At 49.2% G+C, this 21,699-nt stretch overlaps 1 protein-coding gene across 3 annotated transcripts in view; it reads right to left on the bottom strand.

Moving 5' to 3' along the window:
• KSR2 (kinase suppressor of ras 2) overlaps positions 1 to 21,699 on the bottom strand; it is a 426,580-nt gene that overhangs the window by 70,050 nt on the left and 334,831 nt on the right. For all 3 annotated transcript variants that reach the window (XM_073881039.1, XM_073881037.1, XM_073881038.1), the window contains exons 11-14: positions 20,041 to 20,082; positions 19,312 to 19,384; positions 15,779 to 15,827; positions 13,466 to 13,833 (exon numbers count right to left, since the gene is read on the bottom strand). In XM_073881039.1, the coding sequence (XP_073737140.1) occupies positions 13,466 to 13,833; positions 15,779 to 15,827; positions 19,312 to 19,384; positions 20,041 to 20,082 (532 nt within the window). The remainder of the gene's footprint in view (positions 1 to 13,465; positions 13,834 to 15,778; positions 15,828 to 19,311; positions 19,385 to 20,040; positions 20,083 to 21,699) is intronic.

Genomic DNA, 21,699 nt, shown 5'->3' with positions numbered 1-21,699 from the left:
CCCCCCCCCCCCCCCCACACACAAAACCAAGTCAACCAAGCAACCAACTTCCCTTCCTTACGTTTAGTTATGGCTGAACATCAAGGCTTGGTTTTGAAAATAATACTGTGCCGTGCCCAGAGAGAACATCTCCCAGAAGTGGATTCATTTCCAGCCTCAGCGAATCCATACAGTCATTCTGATGAATTTCAGCTCTTTCCTGCTGGGAACTGTTCCTGGGAATGGGTCTTCCAGCTGGGCCTCCGCCCCCTCCGAACCCGTCACTAGCATCACCGGAACAGTCACCGTCCCTCTGGCTCAGAGGGTAAAGAGCTCCATTCCCACATGAACCCCAGCCCTAACCTGGAAATTCACACGGTACGCACCTAGGCACACAGGTGCGGTTGTCAAACGTCACTGGACAGGTAAACAGGAAAGTCTGCGAATAGGTGTAAAAATCATGGGCCAACAAAACGTTAAGGCCGCAAGAGCTCCAGGGGACACTTTTCCAGCTGCATCCCTCCTGGCCTTTCCATACCAGCTTCTGAAACTGCTGACCGCTCTCTCCCTTGCTGAAATACTGTCCACCCCAGGCTTCTAGGATCACATACCCCTCCTGGTTTTCCTCGATTCTCTGGCCCCTCCTGAACAGGCCTCCTAGGAGGCCCACCCTGCCTTCTTCTCATCTACCTCTCTCTCCCCCATGCCCTGATGCCTACTGCATCAGCATCACCCGGGAACCGGTTAAAAATACCAATTCTCGGGCCTCATCCGGGAGTTCCGCTATGAGAAAGCACCGGCCCAGCCCCTCTCTCCCCAGGCGTGTGGCTCCTCCTTTCTCATAGCACAGCTCGTTGCCCACCCTGGACCTCGTGTCCAGACCTGCACTCTGAACAGCGATGGGTCTAAATGCCTACTTGACATCACCCCTTGAAAGGCTCAGAGGCACCTTACACTCAACGTGCCAACCAAGCTCTTTTGATGTTGCTCCCTGTCCCTGAGTTCAGCAATCTCTTTCTCAGTGGGTGTTGCCGGTCCCCTAGGCAGCCTAATCTCTGTTCCCTGTCATTTCCAGTCCTTCTCTCCTCTCTTTCCTTCCAGAACAGAGGAGGGTGCAGCTCACGGGCAGACCCATCATCCAGAGAATGGAAAAAAAAGTAAACACTAAATACAGTTTCTCTTTAAAGCAGACCTTTCCTTGGATTTCTGTAGTTCACAAAAAAAAAAAAAAAAAAAAAAATCAATGAGTACCTGCGGTATGCCGGGCACCATGTCTGCCTCTAGGGATCCTGATTGTCTGTCTGTCTATGCTCCCTGCCTCCCTGGTTCCCCTCTTCTGCCAAAACAAACTCTTTTTTTTTCTCTTTAAATTTTTTGTTGTTATGTTAATCACCATACATTACATCATTAGTTTTTGATGTAGTGTTCCATGATTCATTGTTTGTGCATAACACCCAGTGCTCCACGCAGAACGTGCCCTCCTCAATACCCATCACCAGGCTAACCCATCCCCCCACCCCCCTCCCCTCTAGAACCCTCAGTTTGTTTCTCAGAGTCCATCGTTTCTCATGGTTCGACTCCCCCTCCGATTTACTCCCCTTCATTCTTCCCCTCCTGCTATCTTCTTCTTTTTTTTTTCTTAACATATATTGCATTATTTTGCCAAAACAAACTCTTTTTTCGCATTCAAAGTTACAGGCTCCCAAAGCATATATTAATATACGTATTGATTTTCCTCTTGCCAGTCATTATCAAGATTTATTTATCCCCCTGGCTCCCCATTGATTGAGGAAAGCAGCATTCCCACTGGTCAATCAATCCTGATAGAGTCCATGACAAAGAGTCAATATCTATTTATTATTTGATTTATGGGCTTAATTATTTTAAACACGACCAGGCAGGGACAAAGCAAAAGTTGAGCAGTGCCCAAGCAACCGTGGCCAGTTGGGGGAATACATCAAACCATAGCCCAGGGCCTGGCAAGTTCCCAGAGCGATGAAAACACACTGATGTGACACTTCTGACCCCCTGCCCACCCACATCACCCCGGAGGCCACCACAAGGGGAGGGGAGGGGAGAGGTTTCAAGGTGCACCTGCCAACTCAACAAGTCATAAGCCAGGTAAGTTCGGTGGTTCGGACAATGAGCCAGACTTGGAGGTAGGTCAGCCTCCCCCACACCCCCCAACCTGCCCAGGGGAGAGGACCAGCAGGGCAGGGTTCTAAGAGGCCCCAGGGGCATTCAAAAGAGCGACAGACTTATGCGCAGCAAGGAAGAGAAAAAAAAGGAAGGGGGTTGGTGATTGATACGAACTTTGGTCTGAATCAGACAACCCTGAGTTCAAATCCTCCCTCCCCCCAAATTTCTATAACCTTAGGCACCTACTTCATTGGTGTCCTTGGCCATAAATGGGGGAGTGGAATGGTACCCACTTCCGAGGGTCGTTAAACCCATTCAAAAGACAGAAAAGCCAGTATTCGCACTCAGGCCAATCAGATGGCAGAGAACCAGCTTTTAACTGCAACCTTGCCTTCCTCTGGGAGGCTACCCCTGTGCTCCTGAATTTGTTTAACCATGGCCTGCCAGCAAAGCTGAGGAAACTGTCCCTCTGGTTTCTGGAACACATGTTAAGGACCCGATGTTGCCCACACTTGCCTTCAAAACATGGGAGCGCAGCTAGCTACTTTTAACTCGGGTAAATAGTGAACACTGTTGAAGACGCCTTTGTTTCCAAAGGACTGGCAGCTTGCCATTGCTCTCCCCTCACTCAGGGAGCCAGCCCAAGGATCTTTTAGAACCGGGGGCATGGAAACCCGAATTTGTTCCCACTGATGCCTGATGAGGGTCCACACTGTCCACACCATTCTTGGAGGGGTTAGGGGGCGGGGAAATAGATCAACAATCCTGCTGCAACCTCCTCTAAGGAAAGGGATTGACCCAAAGTGGTCTTTCTAAGATGCAAACCGAACGGTGTCGCTCTTCTGGCTAAGACTCTGGGTGGCTCCCCCAGCCTCTGCAAGAAAAGTCCAGATTCCTTAGCTTGCTTGGCTCACAAGGTCCTTTCAGACCGTCTCCAGCTCCTTAGCTCCCGCTATTTTACCCGTATGGATCCTATACCCCAGCTGCGGACTCCCCTGCCTCTTCCCCATCTTGTCCCTTCCCACCTTCAACCCTTTGCATTACGGGTCTTGCTGTTAAGAATGCCAATAACGGGGCGCCTGGGTGGCTCAGTCGGTTAAGCCTCTGCCTTCGGCTCAGGTCATGATCCCGGAGTCCTGGGATGGAGCCCCGTGTTGGGCTCCCTGCTCAGCGGCGAGCCTGCTTCTCCCTCTCCCTCTGCCCTTCACCGTGCTTGTGCTGTCTCTCTAATAAATAAATAAAATCTTTAAAAAAAAAAAAGAATGCCAATAGCTTCTGTCCATCTGGCTAATTCCTTGGTTGGGTCAGCGGCCAGATCTGGGCCCCCACAGCTCCCTAGGATCCTACTGCAGAGATCAAGGATACTGAGAATCATCCCACTTACCTGTCTGTGAGCTTCAGGGGGCATGCCTTCGCTTCCTCATTCCCACCATCACACCCAGGGCCTTATACATGATGAGTGTTTGGGGCCAATGCCCCCAGATCACTCCGTCTCTTTATCATTATAATTTACATCACACAGTTGGCATCTTTTTCTTCTGATCTCTGTTAATTCTCCCACACCCTATAGCCACCCCCACACCACCCAGTTTGTACTATATTTTACTTATGTCCCACTCATTTCTCAGTGATTCTGAGTAAACAGTACCATTCATTGTCTGCCACTACACTTGCCTAGAGGAGCAGGCTGTGATAATGCGTGTGAATATATTTTTGGAAATGGTTATTCATTCATTCAACAAGTATTTAAGGGGGACCCAGGGTTTTAGAGGCTGGGGATGCAGAGGTGAGCCAAGTAGCTGAGGTCTTGCTTTCCCCAGGCTTATGTTCTAGGGTGGGGGAAGAGATGTAGGAAAAAGAGACAAAAAGCAAGCAGACAAACTGAGGAACAAGATAATACCTTATGGTGAGAAGTGTTCTAGTGAAAATAAAACATGGCGATGTCCTACAAGGGAATGGGGAAAGGGAGGCAGTGGGATGCCACTTTGGATTGGCTCCAGGACCCCATGCTCTTCTGGGCTCCTCTAGCCCTGCCTGCTTCTTCCCAATCCCCTGTGCCCGGTGACCCTTCCCCACCAAGACACCCCACGCCAGAGATGCTCCAGGCTCCGTCCTTGGGCAACCTCCTGCTCTTCCCTCGATGACCTCAGCTTCCACAGAAGCCCACAGCTTCAGTCACCACTTCTCTGCAGATGACTCACACATGGTTATTTCCAGCCTCAACCTTCCATCCAAGCTGGAGACTGGTATATCCAGCTCCTTTCTCAACATCTCCTTGAGGACGGCTTGAAGCTCAGAGAGGTACAAGGTACAAGCCACGAGTCCAAGGGGTCAAGCCATAGCCATCACCTCATATCATTTGATATAATAAACACAAAACACCTGCTGCTTGTAGAACCAAGGAGGCCTTGGCACCTGGGAGGAAATACGCTCATGTTAATTGCCTCCACTATCATTGTTGCCATCATCGTTGTTAGGATAGCATCATTATTATTATAGCAACTGGGAGATACAAGGTATTGAGCACCTCTGGTTATAGGAGGCATTAAGCTATAGCCTGATCTCTAATTCTTATTACTACCTTGCAAGAGACAAAAAGGTCAACCCATTTTATAGTTAAGGAAACAGAGGTACACAAAAGTGAAGAAATTTGCAATAGACCCAAATCCAAAAAACAGGGCATTCGTACACGTAGTTGGTGAAAGTAGCAAGTCATAGAACAAGATTGTTGGATGAGTCTATCTTCAATGGGTTGGAAGAGCTATCCATAAATGTGTGTGTGTGTGTGTGTGTGTGTGTGTGTGTGTGTGTGTGTCAAAGAGCTGCTGGCTCTTCACCAAAATCCATGTCATTTTCCTCCTAGGAATACAGTTGGCTATTCCTCAGACTCCCTTGCAGTCAGGTGTGGTCGAGGGACTGTGCCAACCCATGACACAGGCATGTACCACTTATAAGTATGGCTCACTGAAACATCCCACACAACCTCTATGTACTTTCTTCTTTCCCCAGCTAGAAGCAGAGGACTCTGAGCCCCAGGGATGGATCCAAAAGATGGGATTGGTCTCAGATCCCTCCACACCTGAGGAATAGCCACCTACCATCCAGGAATAGCCATCTTGGACTATTATGTGAGCAAGAAATGGGACTTCTATTGTATAAAGCCATCAAAAGCTTTAAGACTTATTTGTTATAGCAGCTACTGTTACCGCGACAAATACAAACTGTAAGTTTGCATGTCTACTGAGAAAACTGCCTGGAAAGATATACACCAAAATGTTCACGTGACTGCCTCTGGCCATAGACATTACAGGTGAATTTCATTTTCTTTTCTTTGCTGTTCTGCATTTTTCAATAACAAGTTATCACTTGCCTAATAAGACACACAAGTTACTTGTTAAGTGATAACAGATGGCCTGCACGCTAATTCAGAATCTTTGAGGTTCGAGGAACGTGGTGGCCAGTGGCGAAGTCTTCACCCAGGCAAGTCCTCTGCTGGTCCTACGATGGTTTACCAACAGGCATATGCGATGCACAGAGATGATGTTAATAACAATGATGATAATGATGCACTGCATTTATAGCGCTTCCTTCACAAAAGTCCCGGGGTGCTTCACATTCCAGCACAATTAAAGGCAGCCACAGACAAAAAAACCTTTTCAGCTGTGCTTTATAAAGGGAAAGCAATTCAGCTTTTTGAACATAAAAGGAAGACGATTCCACTAGATGACGGGGGACGGGATCTTCATGTGCTCAGCGCCCCCCCACCCCCACTCTTGTATGTTATATTTAGGACAATCAAACTGGCCTGAAGGGGGAAAAAATCAGAAAGCCCACAAATACAGAGTTACCGGCAAAGCAAGTCAAGATCTCATTCGGGCACGGAGTTACTACAGTCTTAGCAGAAGGCAGGGTCCTCCGTTTGTCTGTTAAATAGTGCAGCTTGGTGCTATTATATTCAAAAGCATGAAAAACAAGAACTGACTTGGAGTCGGAAGTAGTCTATTAAATAGCTCCTGATATTGACCAGATTTAGAATGCCGTGCAAACGAGGCCCTGCAGGATTTCATTACTACCTTGTCCCTGGGGGGAGACCGGTGGGGCTGGGTGCTGGGCGCGTGCAGCGGGGGGATCCAGCCAACCTCATACGACTTCACAGCTGCATTCAGACTCTGGGCACCCAACGACTGGGTGGGACTGAGGACACTCGCCCAATGAGAAATTAAAAAAAAAATCTTCCTGAAAGCAGTGGGGAAATCCTGGTCTTCCTTCTCTTTCCTGGGGCACACATCCCAAACCCCTCTATCACAACAAGGTGTTTATGGAATGCCCCTATTTTCCTGCTCCCTCCTACTCCCATCCCTGAGAAGGCCTCCTGAAATTCACGGTGCTCCCAAATACAGAGGAACCACTCAGTCATCCCCCACACAGGTGGAAATACCGGTGACAGCCAGGACACCCCAGAATCCCGTTTCCTCTGCTTGTGTCCTTCAGGGCTGGGCTAGGTTGATGCTGTCACTGCTCTCAGCCAGATGATGTTTTTTGACACACTGAACCAACTAACTAGCTGTGTGTAAGTGGAGGCAGCAAGCAGCCAGGCCATCTGGAAACTTCCAGAGTGGTGTGAGTTAGCTCCTGCTTAAAATCTTTCACGTTTCCCACTGCCGTAGTATAAACTCTACACCCTTATCCACACCTTTGAGGCCCTGCAGGCCCTCCCCTATCACTCTGCGATCATTCACATGCTTCCCTCTGGTCCTCAAATGTGCCCATCTCATTCCCACCTCAGGGCCTTTGCACCTGCTATGCCACTGCCTGGACTGCTCTTTCCCTGCTGCTTCTCATCGTTCTCAGTTCAAACGTCCCCTCCCCCAAGACACCTCTCCTCAGCCCCTCCTCAAAGCAGCCCTCCTGTCACTCTGACCCACCCCCGATTTGTGGCCTTCACAGCACTTAACGCAATGCTTTAATTATCTTGTTTGATTTGTTACTGACCATCTCTTCTCCTGGAATGGAAAGTCTTGTATGAACCATAGGAACAGTGTTCTGAGAAGTGGCACACAGCCGGGCACTCAGTCAGGGTCCCACGCATGGCTGCGGAGGGCAGACTTCCTGGAGAACTACTTACAACCCAGACAATGGGCTTACCCCAAGAGCTCCTGATTGCGAGGGAGGGGATTCTTGATCTTCCATTTGCCTTTCTCAAGAGTTCCCAGGTGATGCTAGCCAGGGGTCTATGCTATGAAGCATGGCTGTAAATAATCTGGGGATTCTAGAAAAAGATTGGGGGTGGGGGGAGGCGGCTCTGTGGGCCATGGGAACTTTGTCAGTTGCTAATACAAATAATATAAGTCTTCTGCTGGGAAAGAGAAAGTGAGTGTGTGTTTGATAAGATAAAGAGCGGGACAGAGAAAGAGGAGAGAAAACGTGTAACGTGGAGTGTCTATGGAAGGGGGGTGTTTGTGTGTGTGTGCATGTGCGTGCATGCGTGCATGCTGGCCCCGTAGTAACTTACGGGGTATTTTAGTACATAAACAGAATCAAAGCTACAAAAAATGAAACCAGTTTAATAAGTCGATGGCTTGTAAACTGTGGTGTACCAAATCCTCTGGAACTTAATAAAAAAGACAGAGGCTTTGGGGCATTGAACTGAAATGGGGCATGGCTCCTATGGTGTTATCAAGTCCCCCAGGTGAGTCGGATATGATCAGGGGTGACTATTCTTGCCTCCTCCCTTGGACCTGGCTGAGGCAGCCGGGGCACAGGTCAGATACATGTTTGCTCAATTCCGAGTTCTGCCAGTTCTTTGTTCTATGACCTGGGCAAGGGCTCCTTTTGCCTTGTCTGACCTCAGTTCTTCCATTTGTAAAATGGGCACAGTAATAAATGGGAGAACATCACTGTGCCTGGCCTGAAGCCAAGTACTTGCTGAAGGTTGGTGGAATCTCTTGCTGTTTTGGTGTTATTCGGGGGGCTCTGCATTTATGAACATTAAAAAAAATGCCCCTCAAGCAGGGAAATGGTTTCAGACTGGAGGGTCAGCTGTGCCTCCTCAGCTTCAAGAAAAGGAACCACGTGATGGAACTATAGTCTCTACCTGGCCCCAGAGCTCACTGAGTCTTCCTTTCCAGAGAGACAGGGCTGGAGCAGAAGCTAATGAGGGCATTGGGACATTGTGATAAACCTTTCTGGGAAGAATGGGCAACGTCTCCCTCTCTAGACCCAGCCTTGGTGAGTGGAGTAGCGGTATCTCCGCTGCTGAGGCAGACCCCCAGGCAGAACGCTAACCACGGTAGGGCAGGCCTCCTAACAGCGCTTCCTGGTCCCGCCAAGGGCAGCGGGCTGGCATGAGGGGAAAGGGACATTGGCGCCTGGTGAAGTCATCGGCTCTGACCATAATGGGAAGTTAGGGCAGATAAACTGCCATTTCCTTGAACTTTGGTGGCCTCTGCAGTTGTCAAAATACTCTCCTTGAGCCCCTACCCTCTATTTTGGGAGTTTCTCCATTTTTGTCCTTGAAGACACCAGTTCCCGCCCCTGCCCACAACCCTCCAAGGCTGCCTGCTCCCCTGAGCATAAAATCCAGACCTCTCGTCAGCCTTCCAGGTCCTACCTACAGCAGAGGGTCTTGGCGGGGTCTCCCAGCTGCCTGTTACAGTCATGTGGGGAGGTTTTATACAGAACCCGAGGCCTACAGAGACTAATTAAATCAGAGACTCTGGGGCAACGGTTCTTCGACTGTGGGTAACTTTGCCCCAGGGGACATGTGACACTATCTGAAGACATTTTTGGTTCTCACAACTAGAGACTCAGTACTATTGGCATCTAGTGGGTAGGGAGCAGGATCCTGCTAACCATCCTGCAATGCACAGGCCAGACCCTATAATGAATGATCTGGCCTCAAATATAGCGTGGAGGCTGAGGGGCTGCTGTGGGCGTCGGTGCCCACCTCACCAGGCATGAGCACCACCCACCCCCCAGTCTGGCTCCTGCTGGGTTCTTTTCTCACCTCCCACCCCTTGTCCTCACCGACCACGTTCTGCCACCACAGTCTTCTCTCTGGTCCGAAGCACACCCTGCTCATTCCTACCTCCGGGCCTTTGCATCTGCTGCTCCCTCTGCTGAGTGCGCCCTGCACCATGTCCGCAGAGCTGGCTCCTTGCACTCAGGTCTCCGCTGCCTGGATCTTCCCTCCCACAATGCATACCTAAAATTACTCCAGTCCCCAAGTCCCTCTGTAGCACAGCTCTGGTTCAGTTCCTTCAACACGCTGGGACCTACTCAAATGATCTCATTACTACTCAGCACTAGTCTGTCTCCCCCCACTAGAACGACAGCACTCTGAAAACAGGGTCCATGCCCATCTTGCTCACCACCCTCCCCTAGCATCCGGCAAAGTGCCTGGCACTCAACGTCTTTACTAAATATCTGATGACTGACTGAATGAATGGACAAGCACTGGGGGAGAACGGGGTTTTCAAGCTGTCGGAGGATCAAGTGCATTGTTAGAGACCTGGGCTCCTGTCCCGGCCCCACTTTCTTCTTCTGGTGTCAGTTTCTATGTCTGTAATATGGCCCAGATGGGTTCAATGGAATTAGGTTCCTCCTAACGGGGGAGGGGGGCCTCTTGGAGGCATCAACTGTAGCATTTTGCTTTGGTCTTGTCTCCATGGCACACAGCTAAGGTAGGTTGGTCCATACTCCTGTTACCAGATAAATAACAAATTTCTTCCCACTGAGATCCTAATTATTTAGTCATTTTGTCTGGGTTTTTTTTTTTTTTTTTTTTTGAAAACTTTCCTGTTTCCGTTTCCCGCTGCACTAGCTGGACACATCTAGCATCAGCGCTGGGCACAAGTAGGTACTTCCCGGTAATATTCCCCAGGTGTGGTTCCCAAGTATTAACTGGATTCAAATGGGCTGGTTAGAAAGTCTTAACCTACAAACAGACTTGATTCATTAGGTCCAAGGTGATGGGATAGACTAAAAACTGGAGCCCAAAGATATCCAGGTTCTAATCCTTGGAAACTGTGAAAGTTACCTCAATATTGCAAAAGGGACTTTGTAGAAGTTGAGCGTGTTGAAATGAGAGATGATGTCTCTGGATGGCTGGGTCCTAGATGCAATCACAAGTATCCTTATACGAGTGAGATCTGACCACAGAAGAAGGCCATGCGACCACGGAAGGGAGAGGCGATGCTGCTGGCCTTGATGATGGAGGAAGGGGCCACAAAGAACGCACCTACTTCTTTCTACCTCCTCATTTTTCAGATGGGGACACTGAGGCCTAGGGAACTCTGCAGCAAGGCGGAAGGATGAGAGATGTTTTCATTCAGCTCAATCGGCTTTCAAATTCCACTTGGAGTTTTTTAAATGAGCAATTGTGCAGACTACCAATAGCTTTGCAATAATCTCATAATGACCCAATCGTGAAACGATTTAGCAATCCTGCTGCTAATTGTATTTGTGGATATAGCAATTGGGTAACTAGTTGGTTATTACTCATTCCCTAAGAGCCATACACATCACATTACAAGGAAGCTAATCTTAGAAATACTTGTTAACTCCGATGATAATTACTAAGTAATTGGCTAGAACACGCCATTGTGAATTTAGCTGGAATATGCCAGGTAATTATCTCGTCTTATGTTCCCTGTAAAATAAATCCAGGGTCCAAAAATTGTTCCAGTTGGTTGGCTATTGTCCAACCATCGACCTCGGCCAGCCAATTATGCGGATGCAGGTGATTAATCAAATTACTCAAATATCGGGTTTCAAACTGAACATTCAGATAAGAGATCTGATGGTCAAAAAGTGTGTGGTGCTAAATGGGAGAAGGGGGTGCACAGAACCCCCCAAGATAAATATATAATGACACAATAATATGGAATAAATGCCACTTCTTTGGGGCTCATCTGGCTTCTTCACACAAAATACCAAAACACTTCAGAGACCAATTACACGTCCCAAAGCGGCAGAGTCTTTATCACGGTGCCAGGAAAAGGCTGCGCTATTTGTGAAATCTGCAGGCCGTTACGGCGCTTGGGGAGGGGGCAGGGCGTAGAGTTTATACACAATAGAAAGGGGCCACAAATGCAGCTGGCTTACGGGATGAGTGACACATTTTCATAATGACCACTCGTTTCTCAAGGATGACTGCTAACCGAATCTGTCCACTTCCAATTAGCCAGCCCCTGGGAAAGGGGTGAGGGAGGCTTGGGGTACTGGGCTCCACCAGTAATGCTTCGGAAGTCAGAGCGTGGGGGGCAAGAGGTCCTTAGAAGGGCCAGGCAACAGATAGATGATGGGTTTGGAATTTCTAGTTTGGGGATGTCAAAAAGAGGGGTTAGAGGGCCAGAAGGTGAGGAGGTGAGCAGAAAGAAATTTGGGAGTGACAGACTGGTGGGAGCAATAGGCAGAAGACCAGTGTGTGTGTGTTGGGGGGGAGACCACCTTCCAACCAGATGTGTGCACCCCAAATAAAGGGCTATGCATGAGGACGATACATTCTGGATAACAAAGAGGAGGCAAGGAGCTGTGGCAGGTTGTACAAGTGGCCACAAATTGTCCCTCTCCCTACATCTGTGGCCCTGCAATGTGATATTGCAAACCCTCCCCTGCAGAGGCAGACGGTCTCTCCATGCCTTGAATCTAGGTTGACCACGTGACTTGCTTTGGCCAATGTCCATCAGTCAATGCAACACGGACAGAGGTGTGGAAGGCACTTGCCCATCAGGGCTCGACCTCTTGTTGCCCTTGGAACCCTGAGACCACCCTGGGAATGAGCCCAAGCCAGGCTGTTGGCAGATAAGAGACCATGAGAAGGGGAATTGGGGCACCCCTGCTGATAACCTGCCAACCTGTAGACAAGTTAGTGAGGACACCCAAGAGTGACCAGCCCCCTGGCCTGACCTGCCAGCTGACCACAGACACGTCCAAGAGCCCAGCCACGGGGCCTGGCTCTGTGTAGAACTGTCCACAGAATAGAGGAAAACTCTGAAGTACTGGGGATAGTTTGTTACTTAGCACAAGCTTACTGATACACTCACCTCCTAAGAACAGCTCAGCCCCTGAATATGAGCTGGGTATTTGAGAGCCTCTTCTGTCCCATTCAGGGTTGAGAACCACCATTTTTACCCTGGTTTAGGGAGAACTGAAGGGCCATCTCTCGATCTCCAATCCCTTGAAAACATTTACCACTGGACACATGGATTCAATCCATCATCTGTATAATCAATGCTAAGGGACAATAACACACCTTCTTCTGACCACTGAGATCTTATAAATGGGCTCAAGGATGCTTTGTATCACAAGGGAACAGACCAAAGACACACCAGCTCTTCCCTGAGCTCACAGCTCCTGCCAAGGTGAGAGGCTTGTGTATTCAGGATCTTATCACTTGAGCAGAGAATGGGAAGGAGAGAGCTGACTCTTGGCATCCCAGGCCACGCCAGGAATGGCCCTGCTGTGGCCAGTCCTAATGCAATGGGGGAGCAACAACCAGAGTTTAAAAACACACCAAAGGATTGTTTCACAACTGTTCAACTGAAACGACAGCTATTTTTTTTTTCAATGCCCCATGTCACTGGGTGATCTCAGAGAGCAAGTTCAGGAAAGTTGCTATCATCTGACATTTTTTTAATGTCAGATTTTCTCACTACCCCTCCTGTGCAGCTAGAGATCAGGGATCCTGGATATTTAAAATAGCAATGGTAAAGCCCTGCAAATGTTATCTGCTGCTTTAACGAAAGCCAGAATAACAGTCATCACGATCTTAGCCCACGGTTGGCAAAACTAGGGCCTGAGGGCCAAATCCAACACATCACCCGCTTTTATAAATAAAGTTTTATTGGCACCCAGCCACGTACATCCATTTACATCTTGTCTTTGGCTGCTTTCACATCCCAGTGAATAGAGTTGAGCAGTTGCTACAGAAACTGTATGGCCCATAAAGCCACCAATATTCACTACTGGGCCCTTTACAGAAAAAGTCTGCCATCCCCTGATTGGATCCAATCAGTTCAGTTTACACACGGAGACAGTGAGTCTCAGTGATGTTGTTTCACAAATACTTGGAGCACAGGGGAACCCGAACCAACTTTCCTACCTTCCCACTTATGGTGCTCTCCCTGTGGCACTGCTCTGCCAAAGGGTTTTAGTATCAAAAATATTTTCTGGAATCTCAAATCGTAAAACCACATAATTGTGAATGGCAGAGCTAGAGATGCTCCATTCGCCAGAACGATGCGTTAACCAGAACCCAACTCCCTTCTCAACTCTGCCAGAGGCAGGACTCTGGGAATCAGTCCATGGTGGGGGTGAGGGGCAGGCAGCCCCGGGCAGGACTGACCTGGTGATGATGGCCAGGTGGGGCGGGCTCATGCAGGCGCCCATGAAGAGCACCACGTTCTCATGGCGTGTCTGCCTGTAGGCCATCACCTCCCGCTTGAAGGCCTTGAGCTGCTCCTCGTTATCTCTCTCGATGTCAATCAGCCGGATGGCCACCTCGCCATGCCAGCGGCCGTGGTACACCTGCCCAAAGCGGCCCTTGCCGATGAGCTCGCCGACCTCCAGTTGCTCAAAAGGGATGTCCCACTCCTGCAGGAAGATGCTGGTCTGGCTGGCCTTGCGCGGGAAGCTCCGGGCTGAGAGCAAGGACAAGTTCATCTCCTCGAAGTCGTCCTCCGACTCTTCAGCCTCATCATGGCCCTCTTCATTCTGTGGCCGGAAAAGGGGAGAGAGGTCAGAGCAGCTCCTGCCCCTGCCCCGCCTTCCCACGAAGTCCCCCCGGGTGTAGACATGTCTCTAGGTGCATTTTCAGCTGGTGGGGACATGTATCTATTTGCCCCAGGTTGCTCTTGTCTAGAATCGTAGAAGATGAAGGAGCTGAAAGGGAGATCATGATAATCCAACGCTCTTGTGCCAAGGGGGAAACTGAGGCTCATAGAGGAGAAGCGCTAGGGGACCACCCATACTGGTTTGCTGGACTTTCCTGGTTTGGGCACTAGAAGTCCCTTTGGGGAGGGGGTGCCTGGCTGGCTCAGTCGGTAGAGCATACGACTCTTGATTTCGGGGTTGTAAGTTTGTGCCCCACATTGGGTGTAGAGATGCCTTAAAAATGAAAGTCCCCTTGGGAAGCCCTTTGGTCCCAGCAAACTGGGATGGTTGGTGTCACCCTGGGAGGTTGCCCAGCTCTACATCACACAGCCAGGCAGAGCTAGGGCTAAGAAGCAGGTGTCTCGACTCCTAATCTCCAACGCCCTCCGATTCTGCCCTGATGTTTTGACCTGCCTACTCCTGCGTGTGTAAGAAAGACAACAGGCTGAACTGTGGGTGCAACAGATGTCTGCACAGAACACCCCAATATGGAGTGCCTTTTGCTTCCCCCCAGGGGATTTGGAACCGATGAGTCAGAAACGGGGAGAGGTCAGAGCTCCTCCGCACAGGCCAGGTGCCCGGGCTTCCTCGGCAGCCATGGCAGCAGGGCGTAGAAGGGAGGCTCATAGGATGGGCTTACCAATCAGACAAAATGAGCTGGAATCTGGCCTCTGTGTGACCTTGGGCAAACTGCTTGACCTCTCTGAGACTTGCTTTTCTCATCATAAAGTGGAGCTAATAAAATCCGCCCCCCCACCCTGGGGGATGGTGTGAGGTTTTCAATGAGATGAAAGCCTCTTAAGTCCCTTGCACACACCTGACCACCTGTATCCAACAGCCCCTGGGCTTCCGGAGAAAATGCAGATTCCTGGGCCCTACCCAGAGCTACTGCATCAGAAAAGAGCAGGCTGGGGCCAGAACTCTGCATTTTTATCCCTGCACACCCACACAGCCCAGGAATGCTTAGGTGTGACCACCGCAATCCTTAGACGCTGAAGGTCCAGGGACCTGCCTTCCCAGCGTGGTGGCCGGGAGTGCCCTGGCCCTTGGGTTCTTTTGCTTAAGTGAGGAAGCAGCAGGAGCTCCAGCCAGTGGGGATTCCCAGAGGCTTGGGGCCTGACGAGGCAGCCTGAGGTCTTCCTGACCCCAAACCTGAGCAAGCTGTCCCTTGTAGCACACCCAAGAGAAATGACACAGTCTCCATTGGCTTCCCCCAGGATAATTTTTCAACGAGCCCAGTAATTGCAGAAAGGACATGATTTTCTCTGGACACCCTAGTTCTACTCCCTTCACTTCAGGACACAGTGACAGGGCTGAGGAGTTCATGGTTCCTACCCAGGACATTTCATTTATTCCTCCAGTAGTTTTGGCCAATGGGAAGAAGCCCCAGAACATTCTCAAAAGCCCGCCAAGCTCAGTGTCCCCAGGGACACTGCCTCCCCCAATGTGTTCTTTGGAAAGCAGTGGGGCATATCCCCCTTGGTATTCCCCTGGTCCTAAGTTGATTTTTCAACTAAGAATTCAAATCTCTTGCCAACTTCTACACAACTAGCGTTTCCATGATGCACACCATATAACGGCCCATTAGGCTTGGTGCTGGGAGGGCCCCCCCCCGCTTGGACACCCCCACCCCTTGTCAGTTGTCCCAGAGTTAGAACATCCATCAAACAGGTTTGTCCCCGTCCCCACCCGCCCCAAGCCCTCTGAGTCATTAAAGTCATCCGTCGACTCTGCCAAGCACTGGGCAGCCCCAGGAGAAAGGTGTTTCTCCCTCTCTGACTCTCACCTCTGAGGTTGGCTCCACTTCAATTTGAAGTAATGGATTTCCTTCCAAGCTTTAAAGAAAGAAAAATAAATGTGACCCTCAGGTGAAAAGGGAGGTCGGTGTCTTATTTATCCACGTATGAAGAGTCTTGGAATGAGAAGGCCTCACCATCAAGGCTTTATCTCAACTTGCACTTCAACACTTGTGTCTAAAATAATCCATAACCTCGCCATGAAGAAGAAATGACAAGGACACTGTTTTAAATAGATTTTCGGGGCTGCTCAGGGCTCATTTTTTCTTTATGGCTTTGGTTTCCACTAATCTAGCAGCTTCCTTATACATTGGCCTAAATGCCATAGGCATTTAGGATCCTCAGAGCTCTGGGTGTTTGCTAGGAAAGAATTAATGAGATTGCTAAATTCACTTGGGTTCAGAATCTTACGGGAGAACCCTGGGGTTCGGGATTACAGGTACCCCCTGCTTTCTGAAAGCTGGCATCACGCCATTTTGCTTTTACGAAAGATCTACGTTGGTATCTACCAAAAGAAGTTCGAAGAGAGTTTTTGCTTTTATGAAAGAGGGTAAAAAGTGAACATGGCATTCAGCTTTTGTTTTGCAGCAAGCCATTATAGAGGCAGCGTGCACCCTGAGCAGTGTGAGGGGTGCCTCCAAGCTCCTTCCCAGGGAGCTACCCTTGGCATCTCAGCAATCAGCCACCAGAGCTTTGACCTGTGTCCACGAGCATCTGGGCTTCATCTAAGAGAAGTAATTTTGGGGGTTGGGGGACACCCCCAATTTTTCCATATAAATGAATGATAATTGCTTCTTTGCATGACACCAATTTGGCTCATGAAAGGTTTCATGGGAATGCTCTACTTTCGGATAGCGGGGAAAACCTGCCTATGCCAGGACCGGTGTGAGGCCATCAGAGGGATACAGAGTCGAAACTGGCATGGCTCCTGACTTTGAGGAATATTATATCACTACTGAAGGGACTAAAGCAAGCGCGGAGATACTGTGCAGAAAGGCTAAAAGTGACACAGGACAGAAGTTAGGTATGAATTGAGTAAATGGAGTACGATAAAAATGCCCCAGGGAGATTACTGGATGTATTTTGAAAATTCTCAGTGTTTGAGTTAGTTGGATGTTACCAATCACATCAAATCGGGAAGTGTGGAATGAGAATGAGCGAAACCGTATTGGACTGGAAGACACAGGTGTGTGTGTGTGTGTGTGTGCGTGCGCGCGTACATGCAGATGTGTCCATGCACGAGGGTGATGCAGTCATGAGCTCCTGAGCTGCAGCTGTGCTAAGCGTGGGCTCGTGCTACGTGTGGGTGCTGGGGGACACAGTGTGTTTGTGTGTGTGAGTGCTAAGTATGTATCAGCTACCACGTGAGTACAATGGGATGTGCTCTGTGTAGGGGTTGTTCTGGGTGCATGGGAGTTGGGTGTACCTCCTGGGGATGTTAGGGGCACACCGTATGTTGACAGTGTAGCTGGGTATGTACTGCGGTCTGAGGGGATTGTCGGAGCACATGGAATGTGATGGGGATGTGAGGTGTTTCTGGAGGTGTGTTTTCAGAGGAGAGGATGTGTGTGTGTGTGTGTGTGTGTGTGTGTGTGTAGTGCGGTGGGGAGACAGTAACTGGGCTGCTGAAAGCAGAGAAAAGCTGGAAACAGTGGCAGGAAAAAAATCACAATGAACATCTTGAGCTCTTCCTATTTCCCTTGGGGAAGCTTAGCAGATCCCCCTACCCACCCCTCATTTAAGGGGCCACTGCTCTCCTGACCCTGAGACCCCAAGAAGCTGCCGACCCTGCAGACAGGGCCAGTCCACTTGCTGGAGGGGCTCCAGGTGAGAGGGAGTCTGAGAGGCTAGAGGAATTAAAAGAAGGGGAAAGAAGGGTGGGTCACAAAGTGCTGTCTGCTTTCATATTAAGGAGTTATTTACAGTACGGAATGAAACCACCCAGTGACAGCTGAAATGCTGGGAACTTAATGGCTTGGGGCAATCTGGGTGGAACAATGCAGCTGGAGTTCCCCCTCACACCCAACGACAGAACAGGCAGCCCTCCTCTGCTTGCATCAGGCGTGATTACGGTAGCCTGGCGATTAAATGATTTCCTTCTGCGAAGAGTTAGAGCCCGTCGCTCCATGCACGTTCAAGCAGATCGCAGTCAGCCACGGACTGTAGTTCGCTGGCACGCCCTGACTGCCAGTTAATAACCTGGGGTTCATCCTGCACAAATTGTGGAATTGGTTTACGTGCAGCAGAGAAACAATCCGGAGCTAGATGTCAGCACAATATCCCCGGCAAATTGCTGCTCCTTTGATGTCACAGATGTACCATTTGTCCATAACCCGGGTCCGAAAGGATGGAGCAGTTAGGAGAGCCAGAAGAACAACCAAGGAGGCAAACATGGGAGTTGGGAAGCTGGCCAAATCGAAATCAGGTCCCTAGCATGCCCCCCACTTTGGCCACAACCGAAGAAGTCAAGGAAGGTGGTTTCACTTGGGGCTGCACCACCAAGAGACCACCTGGAAAGAGAGTCTGTGTCCCAAGGATGCTTAAGATGCCACATGCAAAAATGTCCATTGCAGTGTCATTTACGACAGTGCAATACGGGAGGATAGGAGATCTGGCAATCGGGAAATGGTTAAAGACATTTTTCTACATCAATAATGATATTTTACAGCCATTAAAAACAATGCCTATAAAGGGTCTAGAATAATACAAAAAATGTGAGGCTATAGCTTTACGGGATGACAAAGCTGGCTGGAAACTGTGTAGACCATGAAACACAAGCAGGTAAAATATGAATAGAAAGAGCACATGTCAAAGTTCTAAGAGTGGTCCTACTATGAGTGATGATTTTTCCTTTCTTTTTTTACAGAACAGTCCATGTTTTCCAAAATTAGCTTAGATTATTCTTATAATGGTACAAACCAGAGGTCAGCAAACTTGGTACGTAAAGGGCCAGACAGTAAATATTTTGGACTTTGCAGACCCTACAGTCTCTGTTGCCACTACTCAGCTCTCCTGTTGTACTTTGAAAGCCACATAGACAGTATGTTGTAAACAAGTGGGCGTGGCTGTGTTCCAATAAAACTTTAGTTATAAAAACAGGTGGCAAATTGGATTTGTCCCATAGACTGTAGTTTGCTGATCCCTCGTGTAACCCTAAATTATGCTTTTTAAAGGTGGGGGGGCAATGACATAGGGTAACTGTTCCTTCATCAAGCTCTAGCTATGGCAGAACATTATCTTTCTGATCATAGAAGAGTCTGGGGATCCTAAGGAAATGGTCAGCCCCTGGAAATCACCCTTGACAAGCAAGGCCAGGACACAAAGCAGAGCTGACTCGTCCGTTGGGCCCAGGCTGAGAGACGCTGTCACGCTCTCTCTCCTTCTCTTTACCTAAATCATTCCCTAAGTCTCTCTCTCCCCCAGTCTCCCACCCCATCAATTCCAGGAAGAGGAAGACAGAAGACAGCGACCCTGAGCAGACTGAAGACCCAGGACAGGGGAAGGAGGTCTCTGTTCCACTTACATTGGATTCGAGGTCACTGGATGCAGGATGACCTGGGGCGCCCGGGTCGGTGTCTCTGGCACCGGCACCACATCTGAGAAGCAGACATGAGACGGTCAGAAACCCAACATGGAGTCCACAACCTCCCCCAAAGACCTGATTCCTGGGAGATGGGGCAGCTAGGAACTTCTCATCCGATCATGGGTCCCTGGGGCTGGCCAATCCCTTCTTTCCCTTCCTCAATCACTTGAACTTTTCCTGCTTACACGCACCCAAGACGGCACCCTGAACAAAATACCCCATTGATAACGAGGGGGTACCAGAGCCCCAAGCCTCTGACCTGAAGCACCCACTGGTCACCTCTGAATCACCCCCTATTCCTGAGTTCTCTTTGCGCTGATGAGGCCACTTGGTTTCACATCTCCCGGTGCCCAACTCAGTCCCTCTGACCACCTCTCCCCTGCCACGTGGCTCTGGACCCCTCCTCACCCCGGCCCGTCCTTCTACTGCAGACCACCTTCTCAGGCCTTTCTGCTGTGCCTCGGGATCTCCTTGGTACCACGGTGCCCTTGGGACCTCCCAGCTTCTCCTGTCCCGCCTCCATGGCTCGCCATGACCCTGGGGGCTGGTGGTTCCACTGCCACCGTCTTTGAGCTTGCCCACACCAACAACTCTTGCCTTCATCCATTCCAGCAGTGCGTGCCCCTCCGCCGACTTCTCAGGGGGGCCTGAGCGCACTCATGGACTCACCTGGGAAGATGAACTGCTGCTTGTATTTGTAGTAGTGGGACGCTTGTAAAAGAATAAAAACACCAAAGTCAGTGCTGTCCCGGGGTTGTCCCTTCGAATAACAAATCGGGCTCTTGCAGCCACTGTGTGGGTTCTCTGCCCACACTCAAGGGTTCCCAGATTTCTGCAGAACACCCCAAATCACAAGGGCCTGAGGGCCTGTATAAAAGAACCAGGGCTCTACACATCCAAGCCAACCCTCCCACCTGCAGCTCCCTGAAAATAGAGCATCTCAACTTGGAGAGTCACCCAGAGCACAGTCCCCTTTTTGTTAACTGCATAGGGACACACACACACACACACACACACACACACACACACACAAAGTCTTTGTCAAGCCATCTCTAAAATATTCATTTTTTTCCCTTTGCCAGAATGATTAGAGAGGCTTTAAAAAAATCCTTTATGACATAATGAGATAGCATCTCACGCCTGTTAGGATGTCTACTATCAAAAAGATAAGAGAGAGGTGCTGGCGAGGGTGTGGAGCAAGGGAGGAGTGTGGGGCACCATTGGTGGGGATGCAAACTGGTGCAGCCACTGTGGAGAACAGTCTGGAAGGTCCTCAAACAATTAAAAAACAGAACTATCACAGGATCCAGCACACCCACTTCTCGGAATATATCCAAAGGAAATGAAATCGCTATCCTGGAGAGATACCTGCACTCCCATGTTCATTGCTGCAATATTTATAGGAGCCAAGACATGGAAGCAACCCAAGTGTCCACTGATGGATGAATGGATATATATGTACATACAACGGAATACTATTCAGCTATAAAAAAGAGGAAATCCTGCCATTTGCAACCACATGGATGGACCTCAAGGGCACTGTGCTAAGTGAAATAAGTCAGACAGAAAAAGACAAATACTGTATGATATCAGTTAATACGTGGACTTTAAAAAAAAAAAACCATATTCATAGAAACAGAACCGGATGGGTTAGGGGGCTGGCTGAAGGTGGTCAAAAGGCACAAACTTCAAGTTATAAGACAAATAAGTCCTGGGGATGTAACGTGCATCACAGTGACTACAGTTAACAATACTGTTTCGTATATTTGGAAGTTGCTGAGAGCGTACATCTTAAAAGTTCTCATCACCAGGAGAAAAATTTGTAGCTGTGTGCGGTGCTGGATGGTAACTAAACTTAGAGTGGTGATCATTTTGCAACTTCATACATGCATCAAATCATTCTGTGGTGTGCCTTCAACTTACACAATGTTATATGTCAAGTATACTTCAATAAAAATATGCATTTCCTGTGTTTTCCAAATTTTTGCTTTGAGCATTGTATTAGTGTTCCTGCTGCTGCTGTAACAAATTACCTCCCACTCGGTGGCTTAAAACAACCCGTTTACCTTCTTATAATTCTAGAGGTATGAGAAGTGTGGAATAAGTCATAAAGGGCTAAAATCAAGGTGTCGGCAGGGCTGGTTCTTTCTGGAAGCTCCAGAGGAGAATCTGTCCCTTGCCTTTTCTGGTTATTTAGAGCCTGCATCTTTTGGCCCAGAGACCATCACTTCAGTCTCTGCTCTGGTCCTGACATCACCTCCTACCATCTCTGACCTTCTTGTCTCCCTCTTGTAAGGACCCCTGGGGTTACATTTAGGATCCATCTGG

Source organism: Callorhinus ursinus, unplaced genomic scaffold (genome assembly GCF_003265705.2).
Source record: "Callorhinus ursinus isolate GAN/ISIS: 27379988/994484 unplaced genomic scaffold, GSC_fseal_2.0 scaffold41, whole genome shotgun sequence".
NCBI classification, from domain to species: Eukaryota; Metazoa; Chordata; class Mammalia; order Carnivora; family Otariidae; genus Callorhinus; species Callorhinus ursinus.
Note: the sequence above shows the minus strand (reverse complement) of the source record. Positions and strands in the feature narration are given on the sequence as shown.